This window comes from Podarcis muralis, chromosome 17, assembly GCF_964188315.1.
Source record: "Podarcis muralis chromosome 17, rPodMur119.hap1.1, whole genome shotgun sequence".
Lineage (NCBI taxonomy): Eukaryota > Metazoa > Chordata > Lepidosauria > Squamata > Lacertidae > Podarcis > Podarcis muralis.
The window spans coordinates 41,537,917-41,562,199 of record NC_135671.1 but is presented as its reverse complement, the minus strand read 5'-3'; the positions used below and the strand labels follow the sequence as shown (position 1 = coordinate 41,562,199).

General features: G+C 47.7%; 2 protein-coding genes and 1 pseudogene across 18 annotated transcripts in view; 1 reads left to right on the top strand and 2 right to left on the bottom strand.

The window, feature by feature from the left end:
• The window catches only part of LOC114587564 (adiponectin receptor protein 1-like), a 29,689-nt gene extending 6,357 nt beyond the window's left edge, over positions 1-23,332 (top strand). For 3 of the 13 annotated variants that reach the window (XM_028711971.2, XM_077921510.1, XM_077921513.1), the window contains 10 exons: positions 323-510; positions 2,298-2,491; positions 12,064-12,310; positions 13,497-13,750; positions 13,933-13,996; positions 17,424-17,551; positions 17,953-18,071; positions 18,708-18,843; positions 19,948-20,044; positions 20,214-20,437. In XM_028711971.2, coding sequence (XP_028567804.2) covers positions 323-510; positions 2,298-2,491; positions 12,064-12,310; positions 13,497-13,750; positions 13,933-13,996; positions 17,424-17,551; positions 17,953-18,071; positions 18,708-18,843; positions 19,948-20,044; positions 20,214-20,260 — 1,474 coding nt within the window. In that variant the 3' untranslated portion in view covers positions 20,261-20,437. The other 10 variants (XM_077921512.1, XM_077921514.1, XR_013391160.1 and 7 more) reach the window with 9 other exon arrangements.
• Positions 2,872-6,446, bottom strand: LOC144326003 (uncharacterized; annotated as a pseudogene).
• RBM10 (RNA binding motif protein 10) overlaps positions 20,547-24,283 on the bottom strand; it is a 70,665-nt gene continuing 66,928 nt past the window's right edge. For 3 of the 5 annotated variants that reach the window (XM_077921509.1, XM_028711960.2, XM_028711962.2), the window contains exons 21-24: positions 21,774-21,848; positions 21,584-21,690; positions 21,238-21,367; positions 20,547-20,800 (exon numbers count right to left, since the gene is read on the bottom strand). In XM_077921509.1, coding sequence (XP_077777635.1) covers positions 20,675-20,800; positions 21,238-21,367; positions 21,584-21,690; positions 21,774-21,848 — 438 coding nt within the window. In that variant the 3' untranslated portion in view covers positions 20,547-20,674. The remainder of the gene's footprint in view (positions 20,801-21,237; positions 21,368-21,583; positions 21,691-21,773; positions 21,849-24,283) is intronic. The other 2 variants (XM_028711961.2, XM_028711965.2) reach the window with 1 other exon arrangement.

Genomic DNA, 24,283 nt, shown 5'->3' with positions numbered 1-24,283 from the left:
AAACTCTTCTTCAAACTCTTCTAGCATACAGTCCCTGTGCCTCAATGGGGTCTACCCTGGGCTCCCCTTTTAAAGAAATTTCTAGCATGTCGATCAGCATCAGCTGGCTAGGTCTGGGAGCCCCCTTTAAATTTCCCACAATGCCCCCCAACCCAGTGTTGCCTGGGGCAGCATGAGAAATTCAAGCATCTCCCACATTGGCCTCAGCAGCACATGCCATGTGAGGGGCATCATGGGAAATTCAAGCAGCCTCCTGGTGCTGGGGGAGGGCTGCCTGCTCTGTCTGTCTACTGGCAAGCCCACCCTGCTTTCTGTTGTGCAGACTGGATTACTCTGGAATCGCCCTGCTCACCATGGGCAGTTTTGTTCCCTGGCTCTATTACTCCTTTTACTGTTCACCTCAACCCCAACTCATCTACCTCGTCATCATTTGTGTCCTGGGCGTCACGGCCATCATGGTGTCGCAGTGGGACCACTTTGCCACCCCACAGTACCGGGCCGTCCGAGCAGGTAATCATGCACAATTGTCGTTTTGGCATTGCTTGTGATGGATCGGGCCCCATTGGAGGATTTCCTTAGAACACACCCATGTAGTTAGAAAGCCATAGGCTCTGAAAGTGCCAGAACACAGCTGGACCCTCAGAATGGATCTCATTCTGATAAATGCATTTCCCAGTTGAGATATAGTACTTCTACACCAGGAATCACTTTGGAAATCAAGCTCGGTTAAAATAGTTCTGTTTACTAGCAAAATACAATTTTTTACAGAGCAAAAGCTTAACTTGAGGGTAGTGCAAAAATACAACCAGGATGATCCAGGGTCTGGAAACCAAGCCTTCTGAGGAGTGGTTGAAGGAGCTGCGTATCTTTAACCTGGAAATGAGACTGTGAGGAGATAGGGTAGCCATCTTCCAATATCTCAAGGGCTGCCCCATGGAAGAGGGACCAAGCTTGTTTTCTCCTGCTCTGGAGGGGAGGACCTGAACCAATGGCTTCAAAGCTCCAAGAAAGGAGATTTGGACTAAACACCAGAAAGAACTTTCTGACAGTCAGAGCTATTTGATAGTGGAAGGGACTCCCTTGGAAGGTGGTGGACTCTCCTTCCTTGGAGATTTTTAAGCAGAGGTTGGATGGCCATCTGTCATGGACGCTTTAGTTGCGATTCAGCACTAGATGACCCTTGGGGTCCCTTCCGAGTCTAGAAGTCTATGATTCTGTGACATGGCCAAAGTGTGCAGTAACACGTTGTTAAAGGCATTTTTCCCACTTGGAAGCTAGTAACAGGATTAGTACATAACAATGTGTGGAACTAGCGTAGCATAATGGCAAAAAGTTTAGTGGGAGAGCCAGACTTTAGTTCAAGTCTCATCCTATGGCTATAGATGAGAGTTAGCCAATCTAGCACCTCTATATATTGTTGGACTCCAACTCTCTTCAACCCTGACCACTGGTCATGCTGGCTGGGAATGATGGGATCTGGAGTCTAGCAATCTGAATTCCATGGAATATTTTAATACCTATTTTTAATACTATCCTGTTTTATTTTATACTGTTGTAAAATGCTGTAAAATGTTGTAGGGACGCGGGTGGCGCTGTGGGTAAAAGCCTCAGCGCCTAGGGCTTGCTGATTGAAAGGTCGGTGGTTCGAATCCCCGCAGCGGGGTGCGCTCCCATTGTTCGGTCCCAGCGCCTGCCAACCTAGCAGTTCGAAAGCACTCCCGGGTGCAAGTAGATAAATAGGGACCGCTTTATAGCGGGAAGGTAAACGGTGTTTCCGTGTGCGGCTCTGGCTCGCCAGAGCAGCGATGTCACGCTGGCCACGTGACCCGGAAGTGTCTCTGGACAGCGCTGGCCCCCGGCCTCTTGAGTGAGATGGGCGCACAACCCTAGAGTCTGTCAAGACTGGCCCGTACGGGCAGGGGTTCCTTTACCTTTACTAAAATGCTTAGAGATTTCATTTACAGTGAAATGGCATACAAATTTTAATAAATAAATTAAATAAAAATACAATTAAAAAGCATACAGTATCTAGCACAGTACAGTACAATTGTTACAACAGACAGAAAATCATTGAGGGGTCTGTCAAGACCCCTAGCAATTTTCAAGTGGTCCTGGTGCAGGAGCAGGGAGTCTGGGAACCATTGGTCTAGATAATTCGGCTTCTTTGTACATGCTCTTCTATTCTCCATATTTGACATTAAACTTTAGTTCCAGGATTGAGACCAGATAAGGCCTTCTTTCTATTAATCCCTGAGAGGAGCTCATCCACACAGTGACCTTTCTTATTTCTTGGACAGGGGTGTTCCTGGGCCTGGGGCTGAGTGGCTTGGTGCCCACACTCCACTTCATGATTGCTGAAGGATTCATCAAGGCCACGACTGTGGGGCAGATCGGCTGGCTCTTCCTCATGGCAATCCTCTACATCCTGGGCGTGGGCCTGTACGCTGCCCGAATCCCTGAACGCTTCTTCCCGGGCAAGTGTGACATATGGGTACGTGTTGTGTGGGAGGAACTGGCCTTTGGGGTGTCTAAGGGCAAGATAAAAACTGTGAGTCTGAATTCCCTGCATCTTCATGTCAGGTTTGGAATATCTCCTTCCTCAAGGGACAGTAAAGCTCAGAGTTGGAAGACACACTTGGCCACAGGATGTCAAAAGAATCAGGGGATGCAGAAGCCCTTTTTCTGCCCAAGACCCAAGAGAATAATAATGATAATAATCTTTTATTTATATCCTGCCCTCCCCAGCCAAGGCTGGGCTCAGGGCGGCTAACAAGCAATAATAAAAATAAGTTGAATAAATACAACTTAAAAACAAAATTAAAATACATTAAAATATTGAAACATTCAAATATTAAAATGTAGCCTCATCGCAGGAGGAGAAAGGAAAAGAAAAAAGAAAGAGTGGGAGGGAATCAAATTGGCTCCAAGCCAAAGGCCAGGCGGAACCACTCTGTCTTACAGGCCCTGCAGAAAGAGATCAGATCCTGCAGGGCCCTGGTCTCATGAGGCAGAGCCTTCCACCAGGCCAGAGTTAAAAAGGCCCTGGCTCTGGTTGAAGCCAATCTAACTTCCTTAGGGCCTGGGACCACTAGGGTGTTGTTATTTATGGACCTTGAGGCTCTCCGTGGGGCATACCAGGAGAGGCGGTCCCGTAGGTATGAGGGTCCTAGGCCGTGAAGGGCTTTAAAGGTCAAAAGCAGCACCTTAAATCTGACCCTGTACTCCACCGGGAGCCAGTGCAGCTGGAAAAGCACTGGGTGAATATGCTCCCATGGCAAAGACCCCGTGAGGAGCCTCGCTGCAGCATTCCGTACCCGCTGGAGTTTCTGGGACAGCTTCAAGGGCAACCCCACGTAGAGCGAATTACAGTAGTCAAGCCTGGAGATGACCGTCGCATGGATCACTGTGGCCAGGTCGGGGCAGGAAAGGTAAGGGACCAACTGCTTGATGCGGTGAAGGTGGAAAAATGTCACCTTGGCTGTTGCTGTAACCTGCGCCTCCATGGAAAGGGAGGCGTCAAGGATTACACCCAAACTCTTAACGGAAGGCAATGGCACTAACTGGGCCCCCGCAAGAGAAGGGAGTTGGTCCCTCATCCCCATGCCATCCCGACCCAGCCATAGGACCTCTGTCTTCGAAGGATTTAGTTTCAATCGGCTCCCACAAAACTATCCAGCCGCAGCTTCCAAGCATCTGGTCATTGTGTTCGGGGCCGAGTCAGTGTGGCCATCCATCAGCAGATAGAGCTGAGTGTCATCAGCATATTGGTGACAGCCCAGCCCAAAGCTCCGGATAATCTAGGCAAGGGGGCGCAAAAAGATGTTAAAAAGCATCGGGGAGAGGATTGCGCCCTGCGGCACTCCACACACCAAGGAGTGGCGCAACGACATTTCCCTCCCTAGTGCCACCCTCTGTCCCCGACCAGAGATAAAAGAGCACAACCAGTTACGGGCTATGCCCTGTATCCCCACGTCAGCGAGGCGGTGGTCCAGAAGATCATGATCGACCATGTCAAAGGCTGCTGACAAATCTAAAAGGATCAGCAGTCCTGACCCGCCTCGATCCAGTTGTCTACGGAGATCATCTGTTAGGGCAACCAGAGCCGTCTCGGTCCCGAAACCAGGACGGAAACCGGACTGAAATGGATCTAAAGCCGATATTTCCTCCAGAAACCTACCAAGCTGTTCAGCAACCGCTCTCTCAGTTACCTTACCCAGATATGGAAGATTTGAAACTGGACGGTAATTGGATAGGTCTAAAGGATCTAGTGAAGTTTTCTTTAAGAGTGGACACACCACTGCTTCCTTCAATTCCCCTGGGAATGTCCCCGTGCCAAGGGACAAATTGATAATTTCAACCAGGGGGGCCGTGCAACATCTGGACACGCCCTAATCATCCAAGACTGGCACGGATCAAGGAGGCAGGTGGTGGGCCTACCAGCTTAGAGGAATCTATCCACATCAGCAGGGAGTATCCGATCGAAATGGTCCAACACTGGACCTGAAGTCAGTCGAGGGGCCTCCAGTTCAGTCACTGTATCTAAACTGGCAGGGAGGTCACAGCAGAGCAACAGGACTTTCTCCACAAAAAAGCTCGTGAATGCCTCACAGCTGTGGGTCGAATTTGTGCTTAAATTTGGTTGTCCTCCTAAGGACGTTATTGACTTAATTATTCTAAAAAGTTGTTCCGGGCGAGAGCTAGCGGATGCAATGGTAGCTGCAAAGTAAGATTTCTTAGCAGCTTTCATAGCCATCTCATAGGCTTTCATAAGCGTCCTCTAAGATGTTCTTGAGGCTCCGTCACGAGTCCGTCGCCATACTCGCTCTAGCCGTCTGAGATCCCGCTTCATTTTCTGGAGCTCCTCAGTAAACCAAGGGGCCCGGTTTCGACAGGGTCACAGAGGGCTCTTAGGCGCAATCTCATCGATGGCTGCCAAGAGCTGGTTATTCCAGTCCTCAACAAGGTCATCTAATGAGTTGCCAGGAGGAGCAGGGTCCCGCAAGGCCTGACGGAATCTATCAGGATCCATCAGCCTTCGCGGGCGAGCCCAAATAGGTTCGCCACCCGAGCTGGGGAGGAGCGGGAAGTCAGTCTTGGCTTTCAGAGCGTAGTGATCAGACCATGGCACTTCCACAGGGGGGAGCATGATCTCATCTATGCCAGCCCCAAAGATCAGATCCAGCATGTGGCCTGCTTGATTAGTGGGGCCCAAAATAAACTGGGAGAGCCCTAGTGTTGCCATGGAAGTCACTAGGGCCAGAGCCTGTGAGGAGGGAGCGGCATCGGCATGGACGTTGAAGTCTCCCAAAACCAGTAGGCTTGGGAACCCCAAGGCCAAGCTCGCCGCCACCTCCAGCAGGTCTGACAGGGTCTGAAGAATCAGATTTAGCAACACTGGCACAAGGAAGCCCCACCATTTTTGTGATATTAATGCTTGAATTTATTTAAGCTTCCTGTAAACCAAGAATGGGGAACCAGAGGTTGTTGGATTCCAGATCCCACCAGCTCCAGACAGCACAGCCAAGGGTCAGGGGCTGATGGGAGCTGTAGTCCAGCAACATCTGGGGGGTCATGAAGGCCCCATCCCTGATCTAAAATACAATGCGATACAAAATGAGACAATGCAATCGTTATACAGTGGTACCTTGGGTTACAGATGCTTCAGGTTACAGACACTTCTGCTAACCCAGAAATAGTACCTTGGGTTAAGAACTTTGCTTCAGGATGAGAACAGAAATTGCACGACTGCGGCGGCAGCAGGAGGCCCCATTAGCTAAAGTGGTACCTCAGGTTAAGAACAGTTTCAGGTTAAGAACGGACCTCCGGAACAAATTAAGTTCTTAACCAAGAGGTACCACTGTACCTGAAAAGCCTGGCCTGGTTGAGAAATAGCTAAGTGTCCATTAGAGTTGCTTCTTTCTGTCTCTCTGGGCAGAAATCTTGCACTTTTGACAGCTTCACAACAGTCAGATGTTCAACTGGTCTGGCTTTTCTCCCAGCATGGAAAAGCATTGGTGCAGTAAGCTTCACTTTAGACATTTATGTCTGTTGTGGAGCTGTAAAATGCAAAGCAAATTGGCCAGAATGAAGGAAGCATTTCTAGTGGCATTGCAGCTTTAGATGGTGCCTCAGCAACGCCTACTTCTGAGTGAACATAAGTCACACAGTTTAATGAAGAATACAAGTAGCTTAGGCAGGCTGCATTCTACAAGTGTGTTGGGTACCTTTTAAAATTAAGCACTAAACTGGGAAGCGAAGCATTCCTGGCTTCTCTGGGCCATTGTTTCCCTCCAGGTTTTTTGTTTAAACCCATTGGTGGGTTTAAAGTAGGGATGGGGGAACGGGAACCTGTGTCCCTCCAAATGTCATTAACCTCTGACCCCCCTTGGTCCCAGCCAGCAGGAGCAGTTGTTGAAGATGATGGGCTTGTAGTGCAGGTTCCCCATCGCTGGTTCACAGGGGTTGAGGGGAAGGAACTCTCCAGCCGGCAAGCCTCACGTGGAGAGAGCCCATGCCATCAGAAATCCTGGGTTCAGCTTCTTTCTCTCTTTCTCTCTCTCTCTCTCCCCCCTCCCGCTCCTTCTTCTTCCTGCTCCAGTTCCACTCCCACCAAATCTTCCATGTGCTGGTGGTGGCGGCTGCTTGTGTCCATCTCCACGGGGTCTCCCAGCTGCAAGCGTTCCGCTCTTCCTTGGGGGGCACCTGCACCGAGAACACTGTGCTCTGATAGCCTTCCTAGAGCAGACTGACCACCTCTCCTGGACAAGGGCAGCCCTTCACACTGCACTCCGTATGGACCAAGAGGACAGGGCCTCCCCCCCCTCTTATTAAGGGCACTGCACCTGTTTGAGGAGGGGGCTGTTCCTCCCTTCTCCTTCCTTCCTTTGAAGAAAATTGCTGTGTCTCAGATCTTTTTATTCTTGGGGGCAGGGGCTTCCTTTTCTCCCTATCAGGGCAGCTCTCTCGTGTGTGCACACACATGCACAAAATGCCAGAAGGTATTTAAATTAGGATGAGGAACCAAAGCAATGGAACAGGACTAAAACAGTCCCTGGAAACAGCTTAGGACTCCCCTAGCCAACCCCGAAGTTTCTGAGAGTGGGATGGGTGCAGGGGGCCTCTGTGTGGGCCAAGGGGATGCTGATGTTATGGTATGAAGGTCCAAGCATGGGTCTGACAAGGCCTTAGTGTGTGCGTCTGTGTGTTCAATCAGTATTTATGAGGGATTTGTTTTAAACTGGCCACTAAGGGAGCATGCACTCTGCTCAAAAGCACAGCAACCCCTTTTTTTGCTCAAACTGAACTCTGATCTCTTTGGTCAGGCAGGACTTCTGGCTTCCACGCCCAGCCCTCCCAAGGAAAGATATGGATTGGTTTCTGAGAAGCCCTCTAGAGAAGCCCATCTTAGGGTCTTGGGTCAAAGGCCAATGGGGAAGAGCCTTCGCCAGGCTGAAATCAGTGCACAGCAGACTTGCATAGTTGTCATCCTGGCAAGGGAAATAATCAGGGTGGGGATGGGTGCAGCTGTGGGCCCCCAAGTCGTCCCTCCTTATTCTGGGGAGTGGGGTGCCGAAATGTGCTACGGGGCAGGCAGGAGCCAGGATTACTGGGCTCTGCAACCTGCTAGAAAAGATGTATGGTAAACTCTTTTTTTGGTGGGGGCAGGGGAGGGCAAGCTATGTGGATTTTGTCTGGTAAAATAAGAATGCCTTTTATGCATAAAGGGATCAATGTCTTAGGCAGGGGAAAGCCTTCCTGCACAGACATAGACTGTGATCTCCACCCCTTCACCAGCATTTAATAGCCCAGAGATGGGCCTGTGGAGAGCAATCCCGTGCCCAGCACTTTTTGTCACAGGCCCTCTGCTTCTGCACCCTCCACTGTTGGGTTGAAATAAACGACAGACGAATGGCAAGTGTCATCTGGGAGGCATCTCCCGAGCATGTCTCGGGGAGTCCCTTTTATTGAATATTACAGCATTGCCACGTATGTGCTTGTTGCTGATTGGTTAACACAAATACATTGCCAGGGCTGCATATAAGACATTAATCATCGATAGATAAAAGGTTGGGAGAAGGAACACAGAGTTAGACAGGCCTGAAAGCCTCCTTATTAAACAATTGCTAATGATTGATATAGCGAGACTTGAAGAATGTACAGAAAGATAGGAACAGGTCAGGGATGATGTTTCATGAACTCAAGATGAACTGAACATTCCAGGGTGGTAAGAAGAGAATGTCCCATCACTCCACCCCACAACAAACAGCAGGAGGTCTTCTTTTTCTCCACTGAAAACAGTGGTGCTGGGACTTCTTTGATCTAGGGTGTTTGGCAGGTGAAACACACCTGAAGGGGCTCCACTTCATTTACCTTTATAACGAAAGGCCATCAGTCCATGCACTTGCTGAAGAATCCTCAGCCCTTTGCTCCTTGGGGAGAAGAGGTGCAGATGGCAGGGGCCAGTGTCTGTATTGGGGAGGAGGGCACTTTCCCCCTTTGTTCATGCCAAATTAGAAGGACAAGTCGCTCCAACCCAAATTAGAAGGACAAGTCGCTCCAATATCATTGACCTTGTTGTGTCACAGTCTCCTGGGAATGCAAGCTGCCCAGCAGCTCTCTGGATTGGGCTGCACAGTGGGAAAGCAGGATATGGATCTCCTAATTTGGGAGTGCTGTGCAGTGTGCGCCCAACACCAGTGCTTCAACTCTGTGGGAGAGGAGCACTGGCAGAGGAAGGGGGGGTGCGGTCCGCCCTGGGTGTCATCCCTGAGAGGGGCTGCCCCCGTGGGCACAGCATGCATGCCGCTCTGGGTGCTGGAGCAGCTAGCTCCGCCTTTGGACAGGAGGCAAGGCTACGGCCCAATGGACAAGTCTGAAAGGGCAGGCGGGTAATTCTGAGATCTGAATCTTATTCTCTTTCTCCTGCTCTGCACAGTTCATTTTTACGTATATTAAAGATGCAATGGCACAGGGAATGGGATGGCAAGAGGAGGCCCAAAGATATCCTGTATTCTGTTTTTATGGTGAGAGTGTAACCTGACCCCCAAAGGAATGGAGCAGCAGGAGGAGGTGGCTTGGAAAGAATAGTCCTTGCAATTCTTTGTGCGACTCCTGCCTCTGCCTTATATCGAACAGTTGGGAGGGGGATGGTGGCATTTAAGCTAAGGCCTCTCCTGCTGCTTTTTGAATATATGACACTGCCACCTTTCTTTCGTTTGGCAACTCTAGCCAGCTTGTAAGGAGTAACGAGGCATGCTTCGCACCCCATTTGCCTCCATGCCGGGTCTGCTGGGAGCATGTGGAAGCACTTTAATCATAAAGATAATAATATCTAAGTTGGTGGCACCTCTCCAGGCGAGATGGTACATGTTAACATTACAGAATGAAGAAATCCCTCCTTTTGTGATGATCTTTGTATTTGCCGGGGGGGGGGTGATGAGAGAAGAGGCATAACTTAATGCAGGCCTGTGATTTTGGACCCTTAAAGCAGATACTGTGAAATAGCTGTATTGTGACTTCCCAGTTGTTTGACAACCCCTTTGTTTTTTGCAGTCCCAGGCAGGCAGCAAAAGCAGGTTTACCAAGGGGCATGGGACTGCATTTGGATTGGAAATCACAAGCCGGGTAAACCAGACTTAATAGGACATAATTGTTGGCAATAGCTTCCCCTGATATGAGGTTAAATGTCCTTTTCAATTACAGATAGGTAGCCATGTTGGTCTGCCATAGTCAAAGCAAAAAAAATTCCTTCCAGTAGCACCTTAAAGACCAACTAAGTTAGTTGGTCTTTAAGGTGCTACTGTAAGGAATTTTTTTTATGTTTTGTCCTTTTCAATTTATTTTTCAATCTGATTCCCTGCTTCGTGCTCAAGCTCTGCTCTTTCTCTGGAGACTGGCTTTGATTTTGTGAATTACTTACCACAGTGTGAATTTGCAGCTGGCACCAGAGTCAGACTCATAGCTGTCAACTTACAGATTTGAAAATAAGGGACCAGCAGCCTCGAAAATAAGGGATCATCAGCCAAAATTAGGGATTTTAGACAACCAACTGAAATACGAACTTAAAAGGGACCAGATAATTTTGGAGAGCAGCGCCGGTTTTTAGCCCTTCGTTTCCAGAGGTTGCTTCTAAAGACACCAGCTGATGAAACACTGCAATTAAATAACTACAAGCAGCAACCACTTTTTGCCCAAAACGAAGTCCAAGCTACAAAGATGCTGCTGCAGTTCTGTATCTTTTCTCTCGTGCTCCATCTGCAGCTCTCAGTTCCATCAGGCGGGGCGGGAGGAAGGGGGGGGGGAAATAGCGCCGAAAGTAAACCCGCAGATCAGACCATCTATGCTAGTCTACCACTACAAATCTATGGGAGAAGCACTTGCGGTCCTTCCTCCGCTTTCCCCTTCTATGGTTAGCCCTTGGAACACCTGCCCGCGCCTCCGCCTCCTCCTCTCTCTGAACTGCTTTATGGTTGCCCTCGCTCTCCTCTCAAGGCTCTTCAGCAATTCATAGGCCTCGCCAGGCTGCCCATCTTATCTGGGTCCTTCGGCGGCACAGCCACAGTACAGCCTAGCGGGAGCAGGAGCGGTGGCGACGGGCAGAGGGGAGGCCCCAGGCAGAGACGCTCAGTTTGGCGGTCGCGAGGAGGATGGTGGCGGAAGGGCCCGAGGCTCCCACCAGTCCTGGCGGGGAGGGGATCCCAGGGGCTGAGGCTGGTGAGAGGAGGCCGGAGGGGGGCAGGCTGGGCAGCCAAGCAACACAGTTGGAGCCTCCCTCCTCCCTGGCCGGCAGGGAGGGAGAGGAGCTGCTTCCTTTGAAACCCGGGAAATTTAAGGGACATCATCAATAAGGGACAGTAGCAGGACACTGCGCTGGGATAAGGGAGTTTCCCGCCAAATAAGGGACGGTTGACAGCTATGTTCAGACGGTAGAGAACAAGGTCCTTGTGCCGCAGTGAGCCAGCAGCTAAAATTCTCCAGAGAAAGAAATCCTATTTATTATTGTTCTCCATATGGATTTTCCAAGGACTGGTTCTTACTTTTCCAGTAGGTAGTTTGCTCCAAAGCAGGGCCTTGTCTGCATCACTATGAAAACCCGGTTGCTCTGCACATAATAAACCGAAGTCTTTGTGAACCACTCACTCCATAAAAGCATTTCTTCCTAACCCTGACATCTCTGCTCCAACGCTGCTCCACAATGCCCCTCCCGTCACCTCTCCAACCCAACTTTTGTGGGAAGCGCCAATGAGCGCACCTTCATTTCTAAGAGTTTGGTTATTTTTCTACTGGCCATTGTGATAAAAAAATCTTAGAAGCCAGACACTTTTAAAAAATTGAAGAAAAAATGTGAAAATATTTGAAAGTGTAATAAAAGTTTGTTTCCCTAAATTCAGCCTGACTCAGTCTGATTCTTTGATTTGGTAGGTCTGTTCATGGGAATTTGCTGTCTGGGGCCTCCATCCCTTGGGGCAGGAAACCTCAGAATAGCAGGTGCTGAAGCCAAGGGCAGGGAAGGGCAGCTTCCGGGATGCAAAGGCTTCCTGGGGAGTGCCTTGCTTCTGGGCTGCCCCTTGGCATCTGGTTCCCACTGTGGGAAACAGTGTTGGTCTGGAGAAGGAGGCTTGGAGGATCAAGTGGTCATTTAGTTCAGCAACCCCCTCAGTGCCGCTAGTCAAAGGCCTTTTTCACCCATCTTGCAGGAGAACCCACTGGGATAGCCTCCTGACTGTGGACTTATTTATTCTATTTTTAAAACACAATGCTAGTTCTCCTCTACATTTTATTTTACAGGTTATTATAGTGTTGCACAAAGTCCTTTTTCTTTTTTGGGTTAAATGTGCTGCCTGTCCATTGTTCTGGACTCTGGAGGAATCTGTCAAGCCCTGGCTAGGATGAAGAAAACTTGGGCGTGTGCTTTTGAATTCTGCACAGCAACAGGAAAAGGTGCCAAATGGACATTCTGGGGCAGGGAAGATTCCGTAGCACAAGTGTGTCGCCCATCTCTTCCTCCCTTTATTGAATTTTCCCATTTTTTTTATCCCGCTTCTATCCCGCCCTTCCTCCTAGCGACACGGGGAGCTTCACAACGAGGCGATCCCTCCCTCCCCTCCAGACCCATTTATTCTGGGAAGCCCGCCGGTGGCCGGGCCGAAGGCGAAGCGAGAGCCGCCCGGCGCCGGCGAAGGCCTTCGGCCCCTGCGGAGGAGAGAGCGCGGCCTGGCCCGGGGCGGGGCTTGGGGAGCCATGGCGGCCGCCGGCTGGTCGGCGCGGGTCAGGGCGCTGCTGCGGAGGATGAACTCTTTCCACGGAGCAGGTAGGGCCACGACCAGAGGGCGGCCCCGGGGGCATCTAGTCCAGCCCCTGCGACGCAGGACTCCTTTGCCCTCGCGGCGCTCGAAGCCACAACCGACAGAACTCTCCCCGTCGCAGGGGGGTGGGCGGCCCTTCCCTGGAAGCTTCTCGGCAGAGCTTGGCCGGCCCTCGATTAGGGATGCTTGAGCTGAGATTCCTGCCTTGCCGGGTCGGACTGGATGACCCTCAGGGTCCCTTCCCACCCTATGATTCTATGACCTCTAATTCCAGTTCACTCTCTCCCCTCTCTCAGGCTCCATAGCAAGCTCGCTGCTTTTCCAATTGCCCACAGCCCTTTGCAGTAAGGAAGGGGGTCGAAAATTAAGACAGCGGCCAACTGAGAAGATCCATAAAAAAGCAACTGTACAAAAAGGAATTCTTGTGCCAATAATATATTTTTTTTGGGGGGGGGGCACCAAATTTTGTCCTCACATTTTGGTGGGGGCACCATATGACCAATATCTGCTCCTGGCCAGGTCTAGTTCATCGGGACTCCACTTGACAAACCCTAAAATAGGCACTCCTTAGTTTTAAAATATAACAACAATAGGATGAAAATTGCCTGCCCCAAAAAGCAATAGAGAACAAGAAAAATAATGTTATATGTCAGCAGTGTTGTTTGGGGAGCAGGGCAAGCACTTTGAATATTGCCATAGTCTTATCACCCTGACAGAAATAAACTCTTGCAGTCTACGATTGCTATCTTATACATGCTTTTCTATGAAATTCAGGCTGCAATCTTACTTGCGTGTAGGTGCTTCTGAAATCAATGAAACCTTCTTTTGAGTAAACATGTGTAAGAAAGCAATTCCAAGCTGAGAAGCATTTGCCCGTGTCCAAAATGCCTTTCCCTATCAAAATGTTGTTGTTGTTTAGTCGTGTCCGACTCTTTGGGACCCCCTGGAGCACGCCAGGCACTCCTGTCTTTCACTGCCTCCTGCAGTTTGGTCAAACTCATGCTGGTAGCTTCCCCATCAAAATAAACTTTTTAAAAAGAGGCCATGTTATTGCTTACGCTGATCAGAGATGCTGCAAAGCAGCAGAGGCATAAAAATTAAAATATTTTTTATATACTTAAATATGGCCCTGCTCATAGGAACTAGGACTTGGCAAAATGATTACAAATTGACAGCTTCATCCCCTTGCAGGTTCTTCAAAGGCTTTGTGCCTGCCATTTATGGTTGCTGGACAGCAGGTGGGCCACGTGCTGCCCTCTGTAGCCAAATATCTCTGTCAGTATCCAGCTGTTTTCTTGGTGTCTCGGGGTGATGGTGTGCCCGCTTGCGTGGAACTTAACAAGAAGCTGGCATCCTCTGAGCAAAGAACAGATGCTGTGGAAGGAGTACTCAGGGAAATGAGAGCACAGCAAGACTTCCCTTGCCTGAAGGAGTGGAGAGAGGAGGTGAGATTACCAGGCACCCAAGGAAGGCGAAGGGCCATGTGGCACCCATGGGTGTCTTTGAATACTGTAAGGGTCAAGTGGGAGGGACCCAGGGCTTCCATTCAGGATACTAGCTCTGGGAGGAAGGAGTGGTTGGGCCAATGAAACAGTTGTCCATGAACCAAAACTTGCTTTCGTTGCAGCTCTACAGTGTGATGCCCTATTTTTGTGACACGCCTCTCTTCAGCATGGAGCGCTCTGCAACTCGTGAGTCTGAAAAACCTTTAACTTCCTTGCTTTGTATTCCATTGATATGAGACACGATTCATGCAGAAGTAATTAAGAGAGACCTCCTAGAAGCATTTGTCCAATCCCATCCATGGTAACAGTTAGGAGCACAGCTAAGAGCTCAAGTGCAGATTTGTCCAAATATCTCCTTTTTTTCCCTGCTGGAGAAATCTAGCTTCTGTGCTCTATAAAGGACTATGTCAATGAATGAAACATGAATGCAAGTCCATTTTAGTGGGTCTACTCTGGGTATGATTTAAGAATAATAATTATTATTTATACCCCACCCATGTGGCTGGGTGGTTGGATATCACCCCAATCATAATGTTTGTCCTTGAAAATGAGACAGCATTCAATGTGAAGTGGGAGGCTTCTGTTCCAATCCTGACTTGGTCAACTGTGCACTAGGTGGTCTCAGACATTGTCACAGACTCAGTTACCCATCTATAAAAAGGGATAATACTTTACAACCCAAGACAGATTCTTAAGGTACTAAAGCCTGATTGCTTCATTCCTTTTCAGAATTGCCTGCTTTTTATCTCCAGCCAGGACTGCGTTGTCTGCTTACTGCTTGCAAACTGTTCTGCATTCATTTTGCTTTGTTAATCCTAGTCATCTGGGCTTAGGGGTTGAGCACCTGGAAACACATATCACAGGGAGGCTTTCCCTTGAAATTAGCTGTTCCCAGTTCCCTCTATTTTTACAGAATGAGAGTGCACTGGTTACTTTCTTCAGTTCTTTTTCTGCCCCGTCCACCCTCTGAAACTCCACAGGTTTCAATAAAATGATAACTCCAGAATTGCAGCACTTCAGGAGATCTGTGGGGCTTTTGTGGGCATTTGAGGTTTAGTTTTGATCCAGTGCTTTTTCTGTGTAGCTTCATTTAGCAGCTGTTCCAGGCCTGTGAAACCTTGTCAGGCATCTTAATATAAGCTGGAAATTTTGGAAATGAGATGTTGATAGTGACTTCCTCTATAGAATGACTACAAGAGAAGCTAAAGAAAATTGCACAGCAAAAGTGCAAAGTAAGTGCATATTCAGTCTTCTCACCATGCATTTCCTTTTCACTTGCAACCCTGGCTGTGTTCCTGGTGCCCCTCCAATATGGCTCTCCTGTCATTCTACGGAAGAAACTCCTATTCTCTAAGCAGTGTTAATTATCTCAGCCTACATCAGACTTCCTCAACCTTGGCCCTCCAGGTGTTTTTGGCCTACAACTCCTTTTTTTTTTTAATAATATTTTATTAGAGTTTCAAATAATACAAAAAACAAAAAGAAAAAGAACAAGAAAAAAGGGGAAAAAAGAGTTCATCCTTTACAATCCCATTTTCAATAACTTTTTCCCGCAACTTCCCCTCACCTCCCCTTCTTGTATTCCATGTCCAAATATTTATCCAACAAGTTCTTATCCCTAAATTTTTAACCTTAATTTGTTATTATATTTATTATATTATATTTTTAACCTTAATTTGTTATTATATTTGATTCAATTTATATATCAACTTATATACCTCAATCATTTATATTTGAAAGCTTTTTCTAAGGTCGACCCAGTTTCCCTTCCACGAATTCCCCATTCTTATACTAATAACAACACAAAATTAAAGACAGAGTAGAAAAAATCAAACACCCTTTGGATTTCCAAACCCCACCCTCCCTTCCCCGGTTTCGATCCCGGAACCATTGTCCATTAGTCCATCTACTATCAGCCTGGCAACCTCACGTCCGAGGCCCTTAAGTCTCTCTCAATCCCTCTCTGCCGGTTTCTTTGAAAGTCCCTTATATTTAACACCAAGTCTCGGAGGGGCACTCTCTCTATAATGTCCATGTTCCTTCCAGCCAGACCTCCATGTTTAAAGGTGGAGTTCAAATCTTGTTTCTTAATCCTTTTAAGCCCAAATGTCCCAAGAGCTCCAGCTTCCACCTTGATCAAACTTGTAGTCCATAGATCTTCAGATCCCCACAAAAGGAGATCTTTCCATTCCTCATTTCTAAGTTCAAACCAAGTTTTCCTCTTCCAGTCCTTATTTTCTTTTATATCCATCTTGACAGGCCTCCGGCCGGCTCTCATTTGCCTTCTGCAGCATTGCAGCCCCTCCTTTCTGCTCCTCCTGTTCAGCGTATATTTCTTCCTCTTCTTCCTCAGTTTCCTCTAGTTTCTTTTCTTGTTCAGCTGTCTGGGTTTTGTACATCAAGTCCTTTTCCAACTCAGTAGATACATTTGCTGTTGACTTCAAATTTATGGCACTTGTAGACAAAACATGACCTTGCTCATACATCCTTCGCAACTTTCCCATGAGAAAAGCAACCTCATCCAGGTCAGCCAGTATTTTCCGACCTATTTCCATTCTTGTAATGTCCCTGAACCCCCTCTAGAGGGATTCTGGTTATTTAGTATTCCTTTCACTTCCAATCCAAAAGTCAAGTTAATTTGTTTCAGTCCTTCTTTATTTTCAGCAACTTGTAGCTATATTGTATCTAATATGACTGGCAAAAACATCAGAAATAAAGTTTTCTATTTTTTCCGACTTTGACAGCTAATTTGACAGCTGTCAAAATCTTCTGTGTCTCCTCAGCAGGCTCCTCTCGCGGATCACTCCCGGTCCCGGGAGGGGTGGCACTTTAATCAGAAAGTTAGCTCTTATCCTCCAGCACAGTTACTTATACTTTCAATCCGTGGAATTAATAACTTTTATCCAAAAAGACTCTTCTCTCGACCTTAGTTGTCAAATCCTTGCTTTAAAATGTTTACAATGGGGGGGGGGGAGACGGACTTCCTCTTTGCACCTCCCCCGCTCGTACCGAATCCAAAAAAGAAAAGTTTTTAGTCCAATTTCCAAATTACTCACGGGTTGTTGTTCTTAGTTTTAAGTCCAAATTTTCAGAAGAAGAAGTCAGCGCTCTCCGACGAATGGCATGTGGCTTCGCTCGGCAGGGGAAGCAGTAGACTCACAGCACCGCGCCACTCCCCGTCCCCCGCTCCGAAGCCTTTAAAAAGGCTCCTTCGCGGGTCGGGAGGGCGCAAACGGTGCCCGCCAGGTCACCAGGTCCACGGGCATCCGCGCCCGTGGTTTTTGAGGGTCCCCGCGTCGCCGGCGCGGCAGAACCCAACCCGTCGAGCAGATTCCCTCCGGAGCTCGGAGGGAATCCGCCATTCGGTGATGGCGCCAACCCGGAAGTCTTGGCCTACAACTCCCATGATCCCTAGCTAGCAGGACCAGTGGTCAGGGATGATGGGAATTGTAGTCTCAAATATTTGGAGGGCCGAGGTTGAGGAAGCCTGGCCTACATAATACGCCAAGTGTTTGGGCAGTGGTAGGGGGAAGATCGGCCCACTCCTGTACTTTTTGGGGTTGCATCTGGAAATGATTAACCTGGACAAGTTACTTTTCTCTTTTGCACCCAGCATTGTTTGGAGTGAAGCGCTATGGCACCCACCTGAATGGCTACACTTGGCGCAATGGGCAGATGTTCATGTGGTTGGCCAGGAGGGCGCTGAGCAAACTGACTTATCCTGGCTTGCTGGACAACATGGTAAGAGATGAGATGGAAAAGGCAATAGGTCTGCCTCTTTGATGTGAGAGTTGGGAGCAGCTCTCAATAATCAAGTGTTCTTCTATGGGGCTGGTCAGATAACAGCCACAGGGAACAGTGAGCTAAAAGGCTGAATGCACAAAACATGCACCTGTCTGGTAAGTGAATGAGTATTTCAGCATGAGCCATTTCACCAGGCGGCTTGGTGCCCAGCATTAAAGGTGAACTCCTTCTCCCCACTCTGCAAATTGAGGCACAAGATAACAGACAGTTGGGGATCATCATCCACTAAATGGGTAGTAAGCTTACCAGGTACTAGGGCCAATTCGGGGGGAGCAGAGCTGCTTTGTGCCCATTTACCATAGTAGCTCAATATTAATCCCTCATTTCGCTCGCCTTAGGCTGCTGGGGGCATTGCATCAGGGTTGGGTGTCAGAGAGACGCTGGTGAAGGAAAGCCAGGAAGAAGCTTGCATCCCCGCTTCTCTCACTGCACTTGCCAAAGCTGCTGGAACTATCAGGTAATATTAAAAAGCTACCTCAAGTTCAGGAAAATGCAGTTGTGTAGGTAAGGGGAAAATTAATATTTAAAAGCCAAAAAAGGCTGTTTGTATTCTGTGCCTCTGCAAATTTGTTGTATGAGCACAGACACTTCAAGCTTGTATTTGAGAATTCCAGCTATATTGTAGAAAGCCACCTTGTAGAAAGTGCACAAGGAGTATGTGGCAAGGCCTCTGGTGCCAGGGCTTAAGACTGCCAACTCTGACTGTGATCCTTGAGCAGCACTTCCTGTTCTGGCCCACCAGCTGCCTTGCCCTTTCATGATTTGCCTCCTTTGCTTCTTACAAACTAATCCTAACTGAGCTTAATCATGAAAATATCTATCATAGCTTAGGTATATTTCTAATGTGCCTCGAGTATAGAAAGTAGATTGCCTTCATTTCTCTCCCTCTCTACCAGCTTTTCCAAACATCAGTAGGAATCGATGAAGCAGAGAGTCAAACACCAGAATCACTGTAGCTATTCTGGAAAAGGCAGATTCTCAGTAATTCAGATCAAAGTTTACCTCCCTCCCCAACCAAATAAGAACCTAATGCAACTTGTCTCCACAGTCATAAATACTGCTGAACTCTTTCCCCTGCCTTCTCCCACCCCAGCTACACCTATGAGGGTGCACAGGGAGGCATCTATGCTGAATGCCAGTTTGTATTTGACCTGAAGTTGCCTGAAGGTTTTGTGCCCCAGGTGGGAGACGGAGAGGTGCAGCAGTTCTACCTCTGGCCACTTGAGAAGGTTGGTAGGTGTAACTTGACTTAGGGCAAAAAATGACTCTTTTTGCAAATCAGAAGTTGATACTGCAGAGAATTACACTGCAAATTACAACAATGGGTTAAGGCCTCCCACTAACATGACTTCCTCAAAGTTACTCGCTTTCATAAAACCACCTGCCAAAAGCTCTAATTGTTGGTTAGGGTTATAAATTCCTGTGTCTGTATAAGAAATAGTCCAGAGAGGGATGGTTGGTAATTTGATAAAAGAATTTTTGAGGTAGTGTAATAATAATCTGAGAAGCAGTGTGATATGTATAAGCTGCAATAATTCCATAGGCTGCTGGTTGACTTCTGAATTTGGGTCTCATCCTCCTCCTAAATTCACATAGCCTAGAATTTTGTTTGACTGGAAACAATTATCCACCAGTGGACTTTGTGCTTCCTAACCAAGTTCACATTCTTAATAAGACACAGCTACCCTGTATAGGTGGGTTAAACCACAGAGCCTAGGACTTGTCGATCAGAAGGTCGGCAGTTCGACTCCCTCTGACGGGGTGAGCTCCCGTTGCTCGGTCCCTGCTCCTGCCAACCTAGCAGTTCGAAAGCACGTCAAAGTGCAAGTAGATAAATAGGTGCCGCTCCGGTGGGAAGGTAAACAGTGTTTCCATGCGCTGCTCTGGTTCGCCAGAAGCGGCTTAGTCATGCTGGCCACATGACCCAGAAACTGTATGCCGGCTCCCTCGGCCAATAAAGCGAGATGAGCGCTGCAACCCCAGTCGGCCACAACTGGACCTAATGGTCAGGGGTCCCTTTACCTTACCCTGTATAGGGTGAACACAAAGTAAGGCCATGGCAATTAGCATGCCACCTCCTAGTGAGAGAGATATGTGAACGGTAAATACAGTGGTACCTCGGGTTAAGTACTTAATTCGTTCCGGAGGTCCATTCTTAACCTGAAGCACCACTTTACCTAATGGGGCCTCCCGTTGCTGCCGCGCCCCCGAAGCATGATTTCTGTTAACATTCTGAAGCAAAGTTCTTAACCCGAGGTACTATTTCTGGGTTAGCGGAGTCTGTAACCTGAAGCATATGTATCCTGAGGTACTACTGTATTCCTCTTCTGTAGGTGAAAGAGGCCATTGGATCTCCAGATTTCAAGCCCAACTGTGCAATGGTGGCTCTGGATTTCCTTATCAGACATGGCTACATCCAACCTGATGGAGGTAGGCTGCAGGAGAAAGGTGGCTTGTCTGGTAAGAGGGAATTTATGTATGAGGGGCAAGAAGGATACAAGAGCAAGATATAGCAGGGGCTCGCTCTGTATAGGTATGCATGCATCACTGCACCATGGCTAGAAACAGACTCTTTTAATAGATTTCACTTTTCTTTCAGAACCTCATTATGTAGAGCTTGTGGAAGGGCTACACCGAACACTCTAGAAGGAAAAGGCTGTCCTTGTGGTTGATACAGAGGTCTTCTCTGTTGGTTGGTTTTTGCTGGACCAGTAATCATGGCCTGGACTTCAGTTGGATTCAACAATGGCTGCCCCAGCAGAGTAATGTGCAGAGCTTGTAGCTCAACAGGTTACTATGGTATAGTAAATTAATGTATTTCTACACCATTGTTATATATAGATGTTCCCATAAGTGCTTCATAACTGAACAAGGGCCAGGAGTGCACTACTTCTTCCACAGGCCTCAGCTATGTTAAAAAAACAAAAACGTATTGCCCATTTCAACATTTAATTAAAAAAAAAAAAGTCAACCAAAAGGAACATTTTGTGAAAGTGAGGGACGGGTGAAGGGAGACAGTCAGCAGCAAAATACTGTACAGGTGGGTGCTCCTTGAAGAGCTCATTCTGACTCATTGAAACGAGTCAGCATCGTCTTGTGCAATGCTTCACGATAGGATTCTGATGCTACCGCCCCGTAAGAGCTGCCACGGGCCCCTAAGCCAGAGCCACGCACTCGTGTTTGGGCCTAGGTAGAAAAGAAAAAAGAATGTGCATCAGACATTTTTAGAGGAACAGCTTTTGTCCCAAACCACATTTCACCCAGAATGTTAGGACACCCCACTGAGGTCCCTCCTTGCCTACAACAGACTAATACCACCACTTTGTACTTCCTTCTGGTGCAAGTTCTCCTCAACATACTGCCAAAGGGCCTCTTTCTCAATTGTCCTAATTTCCCATGTGCTGAGGTGACCTTTTCTGAAGTGGGGGCGATGGTGATGGCAGGGACAAGAAAGCTATGCCTGCAAAACTCACACCAAGCAAGAAAGCCCAACTACTTCCTCCCTTATTTTAGGTTGTTTTTGCAAAAATGGGGAAGTAACAGGAAGACTAAATGCTCCTCAAAAATCCGAGCACTATACACTTTGCTTTATCCACAGTAACTTGAGCAAGGTATTTTGGTACCTCAATAGGGGCAACGATCCCCTGTTTCTTGCGACCCAAACCACTGCCCTCTTTCCAGCCCATGGCTTGTAGCATGCGACTGCCAATGTTGTCACTGCCAAGTCCATCCCGCGTTGGTTGTTCAAAATCCCTGTTGTAAACGAAGGTGGGAGAAGAGAGGAACATATTCAGATGCCCTGCCCTCTAACTTTGCCAACTGAGCAAAAAGGAAATAGCATGTTGCACAGAGGACACTAAGGATGTGTCACTATGGGATAGAAATGCCTCTCACCATTACCAAAGCAGACTGCTCTAGAAGGGATCTCTTATCTCACCCTGAGTACACTTAGGGCATGGTGGGACTTACACAGTGGCTGGTGTCACAGCTGAATACTTCCTTTTCTTGGGTTCTGGTGGCTCAGGAACACCATACTTTTCCCTTCGTTCAGCTGCACGATCTCGATATTTCATCTGCTGGTGGTCATGAAGAGACAGCAATAAGGCACTGGCCAGGTAACCCTCACCCTCCTGGGGCCACTCTCTACTCCCATACCTACCTCGATGTCGTTTTTCTCAAGTGCCTCAAGCTCCTGTTCTGACAAGTGTGCCCTCCGATGAATCTCCAGATTTTGCTGCACAGGGGAGAATATAAAAATAGAGACAAGGTTAAGGTGGGCACCTGAAGATTCCCACTATGTTTTATTTCTATATAAGCATATTAATAATCTACCTTTGTGTTTCAGTTCTAAGGCAGGGGTTGGGAACCTCAACTCTGGAGGCCAAACATGGCCCTACAGGCCCTTGGGACTATGTTCAAAGAAATTTCCTCCTCTGCCTCACCCCTCAGCAACTTCCCTTTGCCCTGGAGTGTTTTTGGCTGGGACAATGCCTCTTGCTTCCCTGGATGGAGGATGGGATGTCTAAAACTAGACTACTATAAAAAGGTCAAATTGACATCCAGTGCTCCACTCAGTTTTGCCTCTGGCCCTGCTCATCACTGGCATATGGCCCTCAGAAGGTTGCACAGAATGTGGCCCCCAGGCCGAAAGACTCCTTACATCACCAAAAAACAACCACCAAATATCACTTCCAAAAGAAAATAGCTAAAGCAGCACATGCTAAATTTCAAGATGATGATGATGATGATGATGATAACAACAACAACAACAACAACTTTTTTATACCCTGCCCATCTGGCTGAGTTTCCCCAGCCACTCTGGGCGGCTCTTAATCAAGTGTTAAAAACAGTACAGCGTTACATATTAAAAACTTCCCTGAACAGGGCTACCTGTACCAAAAACTATGTAGGCAACAACATAATTTGTAGACAGCACCTCAAACTGAGACAGCACCTCAGATCTGCCAAGCAGTCCCAGGAGGATGCTAGAGTTGATGGTATCAAAAGCAACCAAGACACTTCAGCTACTGGAGTGCTGGCTCCTAGGGGCCGAGCCCTTTTGGAGCCAACCATATTTTTGGGGTAGGGACTGCCCCCCATACCCCAAAAGCATTGAGCCAAAGAATGGAGCCAAGAGCAGAATGCCTCCAGCAGCTAGCTCCTTCTCCTCCTCCTACAGGAGAGGAGAAGGAGGGCTGAGCAGCCTCTACCGGTGGCGGAGCCATTGAGCCGTGCGGCCGCTGTGTTTGGCTCCACCTCCGGCTTCTCCTGACATGTTCTCAACATTGGTCCCCTACCCCAATCACCTTTGCAAGCTGGTGCCTCTGTCAGCTACATAACTTTTTATTTTATATTTTTTATTGAAAAATAAAAATTACAAGTGCACGAGTAAGACACAAAAAAGAAGAAACAAGAAATAGTATCCATGTAGAAAACAAAACAGAAAAAATTTATTGCATACATTACAAAAAAGGGGGGAAATTGTTCTTGTAGTTAACTAAGACCTTTACGGTGGATCTAAACACAGGAAAAAAGTGCTATAAATAAGGCAGAAATTAGACCATTTTGACAAAAGAAAAAAAATCCAATGAGAAATCCAGTTTTTAAACAATTCTGGCTCTCTGGCACCATCTGGTGTTGCATATTTAAAGTGCATTCAATGCATAGTTTCTCTACTAATGTAGCCGAATCCCTAATAAAAATGAATTCCAAATAACATTGAATTTGTCCATGGCAAGTTTACATTTGTACACCACTTGTTCATGTGTTGCGAGTTTGTCCATTTCTTCAATCCAATCATTAAATGGAGCCTGCATTTTCATTTTTCCAGTTCATCAATGCCAGACTTTTGGGGGGTGTGGAGAGTCCATTCATAGAATCATAGAGTTGGAAGAGACCACAAGGGCCATCGAGTCCAACCCCCTGCCAAGCAGGAAACACTATCAGAGCACTCCTGACATATGGTTGTCAAATCTCTGCTTAAAGACCTCCAAAGAAGGAGACTCCACCACACTCCTTGGCAGCAAATTCCACTGTCGAACAGCTCTTACTGTCAGGAAGTTCTTCCTAATGTTTAGGTGGAATCTTCTTTCTTGTAGTTTGGATCCATTGCTCCGTGTCCGCTTCTCTGGAGCAGCAGAAAACAACCTTTCTCCCTCCTCTATGTGACATCCTTTTATATATTTGAACATGGCTATCATATCACCCCTTAACCTCCTCTTCTCCAGGCTAAACATGCCCAGCTCCCTTAGCCGTTCCTCATAAGGCATCGTTTCCAGGCCTTTGACCATTTTGGTTGCCCTCCTCTGGACACGTTCCAGTTTGTCAGTGTCCTTCTTGAACTGTGGTGCCCAGAACTGGAGACAGTACTCCAGGTGAGGTCTGACCAGAGCAGAATACAGTGGCACTATTACTTCCCTTGATCTAGATGCTATACTCCTATTGATGCAGCCCAGAATTGCATTGGCTTTTTTAGCTGCCGCGTCACACTGTTGGCTCATGTCAAGTTTGTGGTCAACCAAGACTCCTAGATCCTTTTCACATGTACTGCTCTCAAGCCAGGTGTCACCCATCTTGTATTTGTGCCTCTCATTTTTTTTTGCCCAAGTGCAATACTTTACATTTCTCCCTGTTAAAGTTCATCTTGTTTGTTTTGGCCCAGTTCTCTAA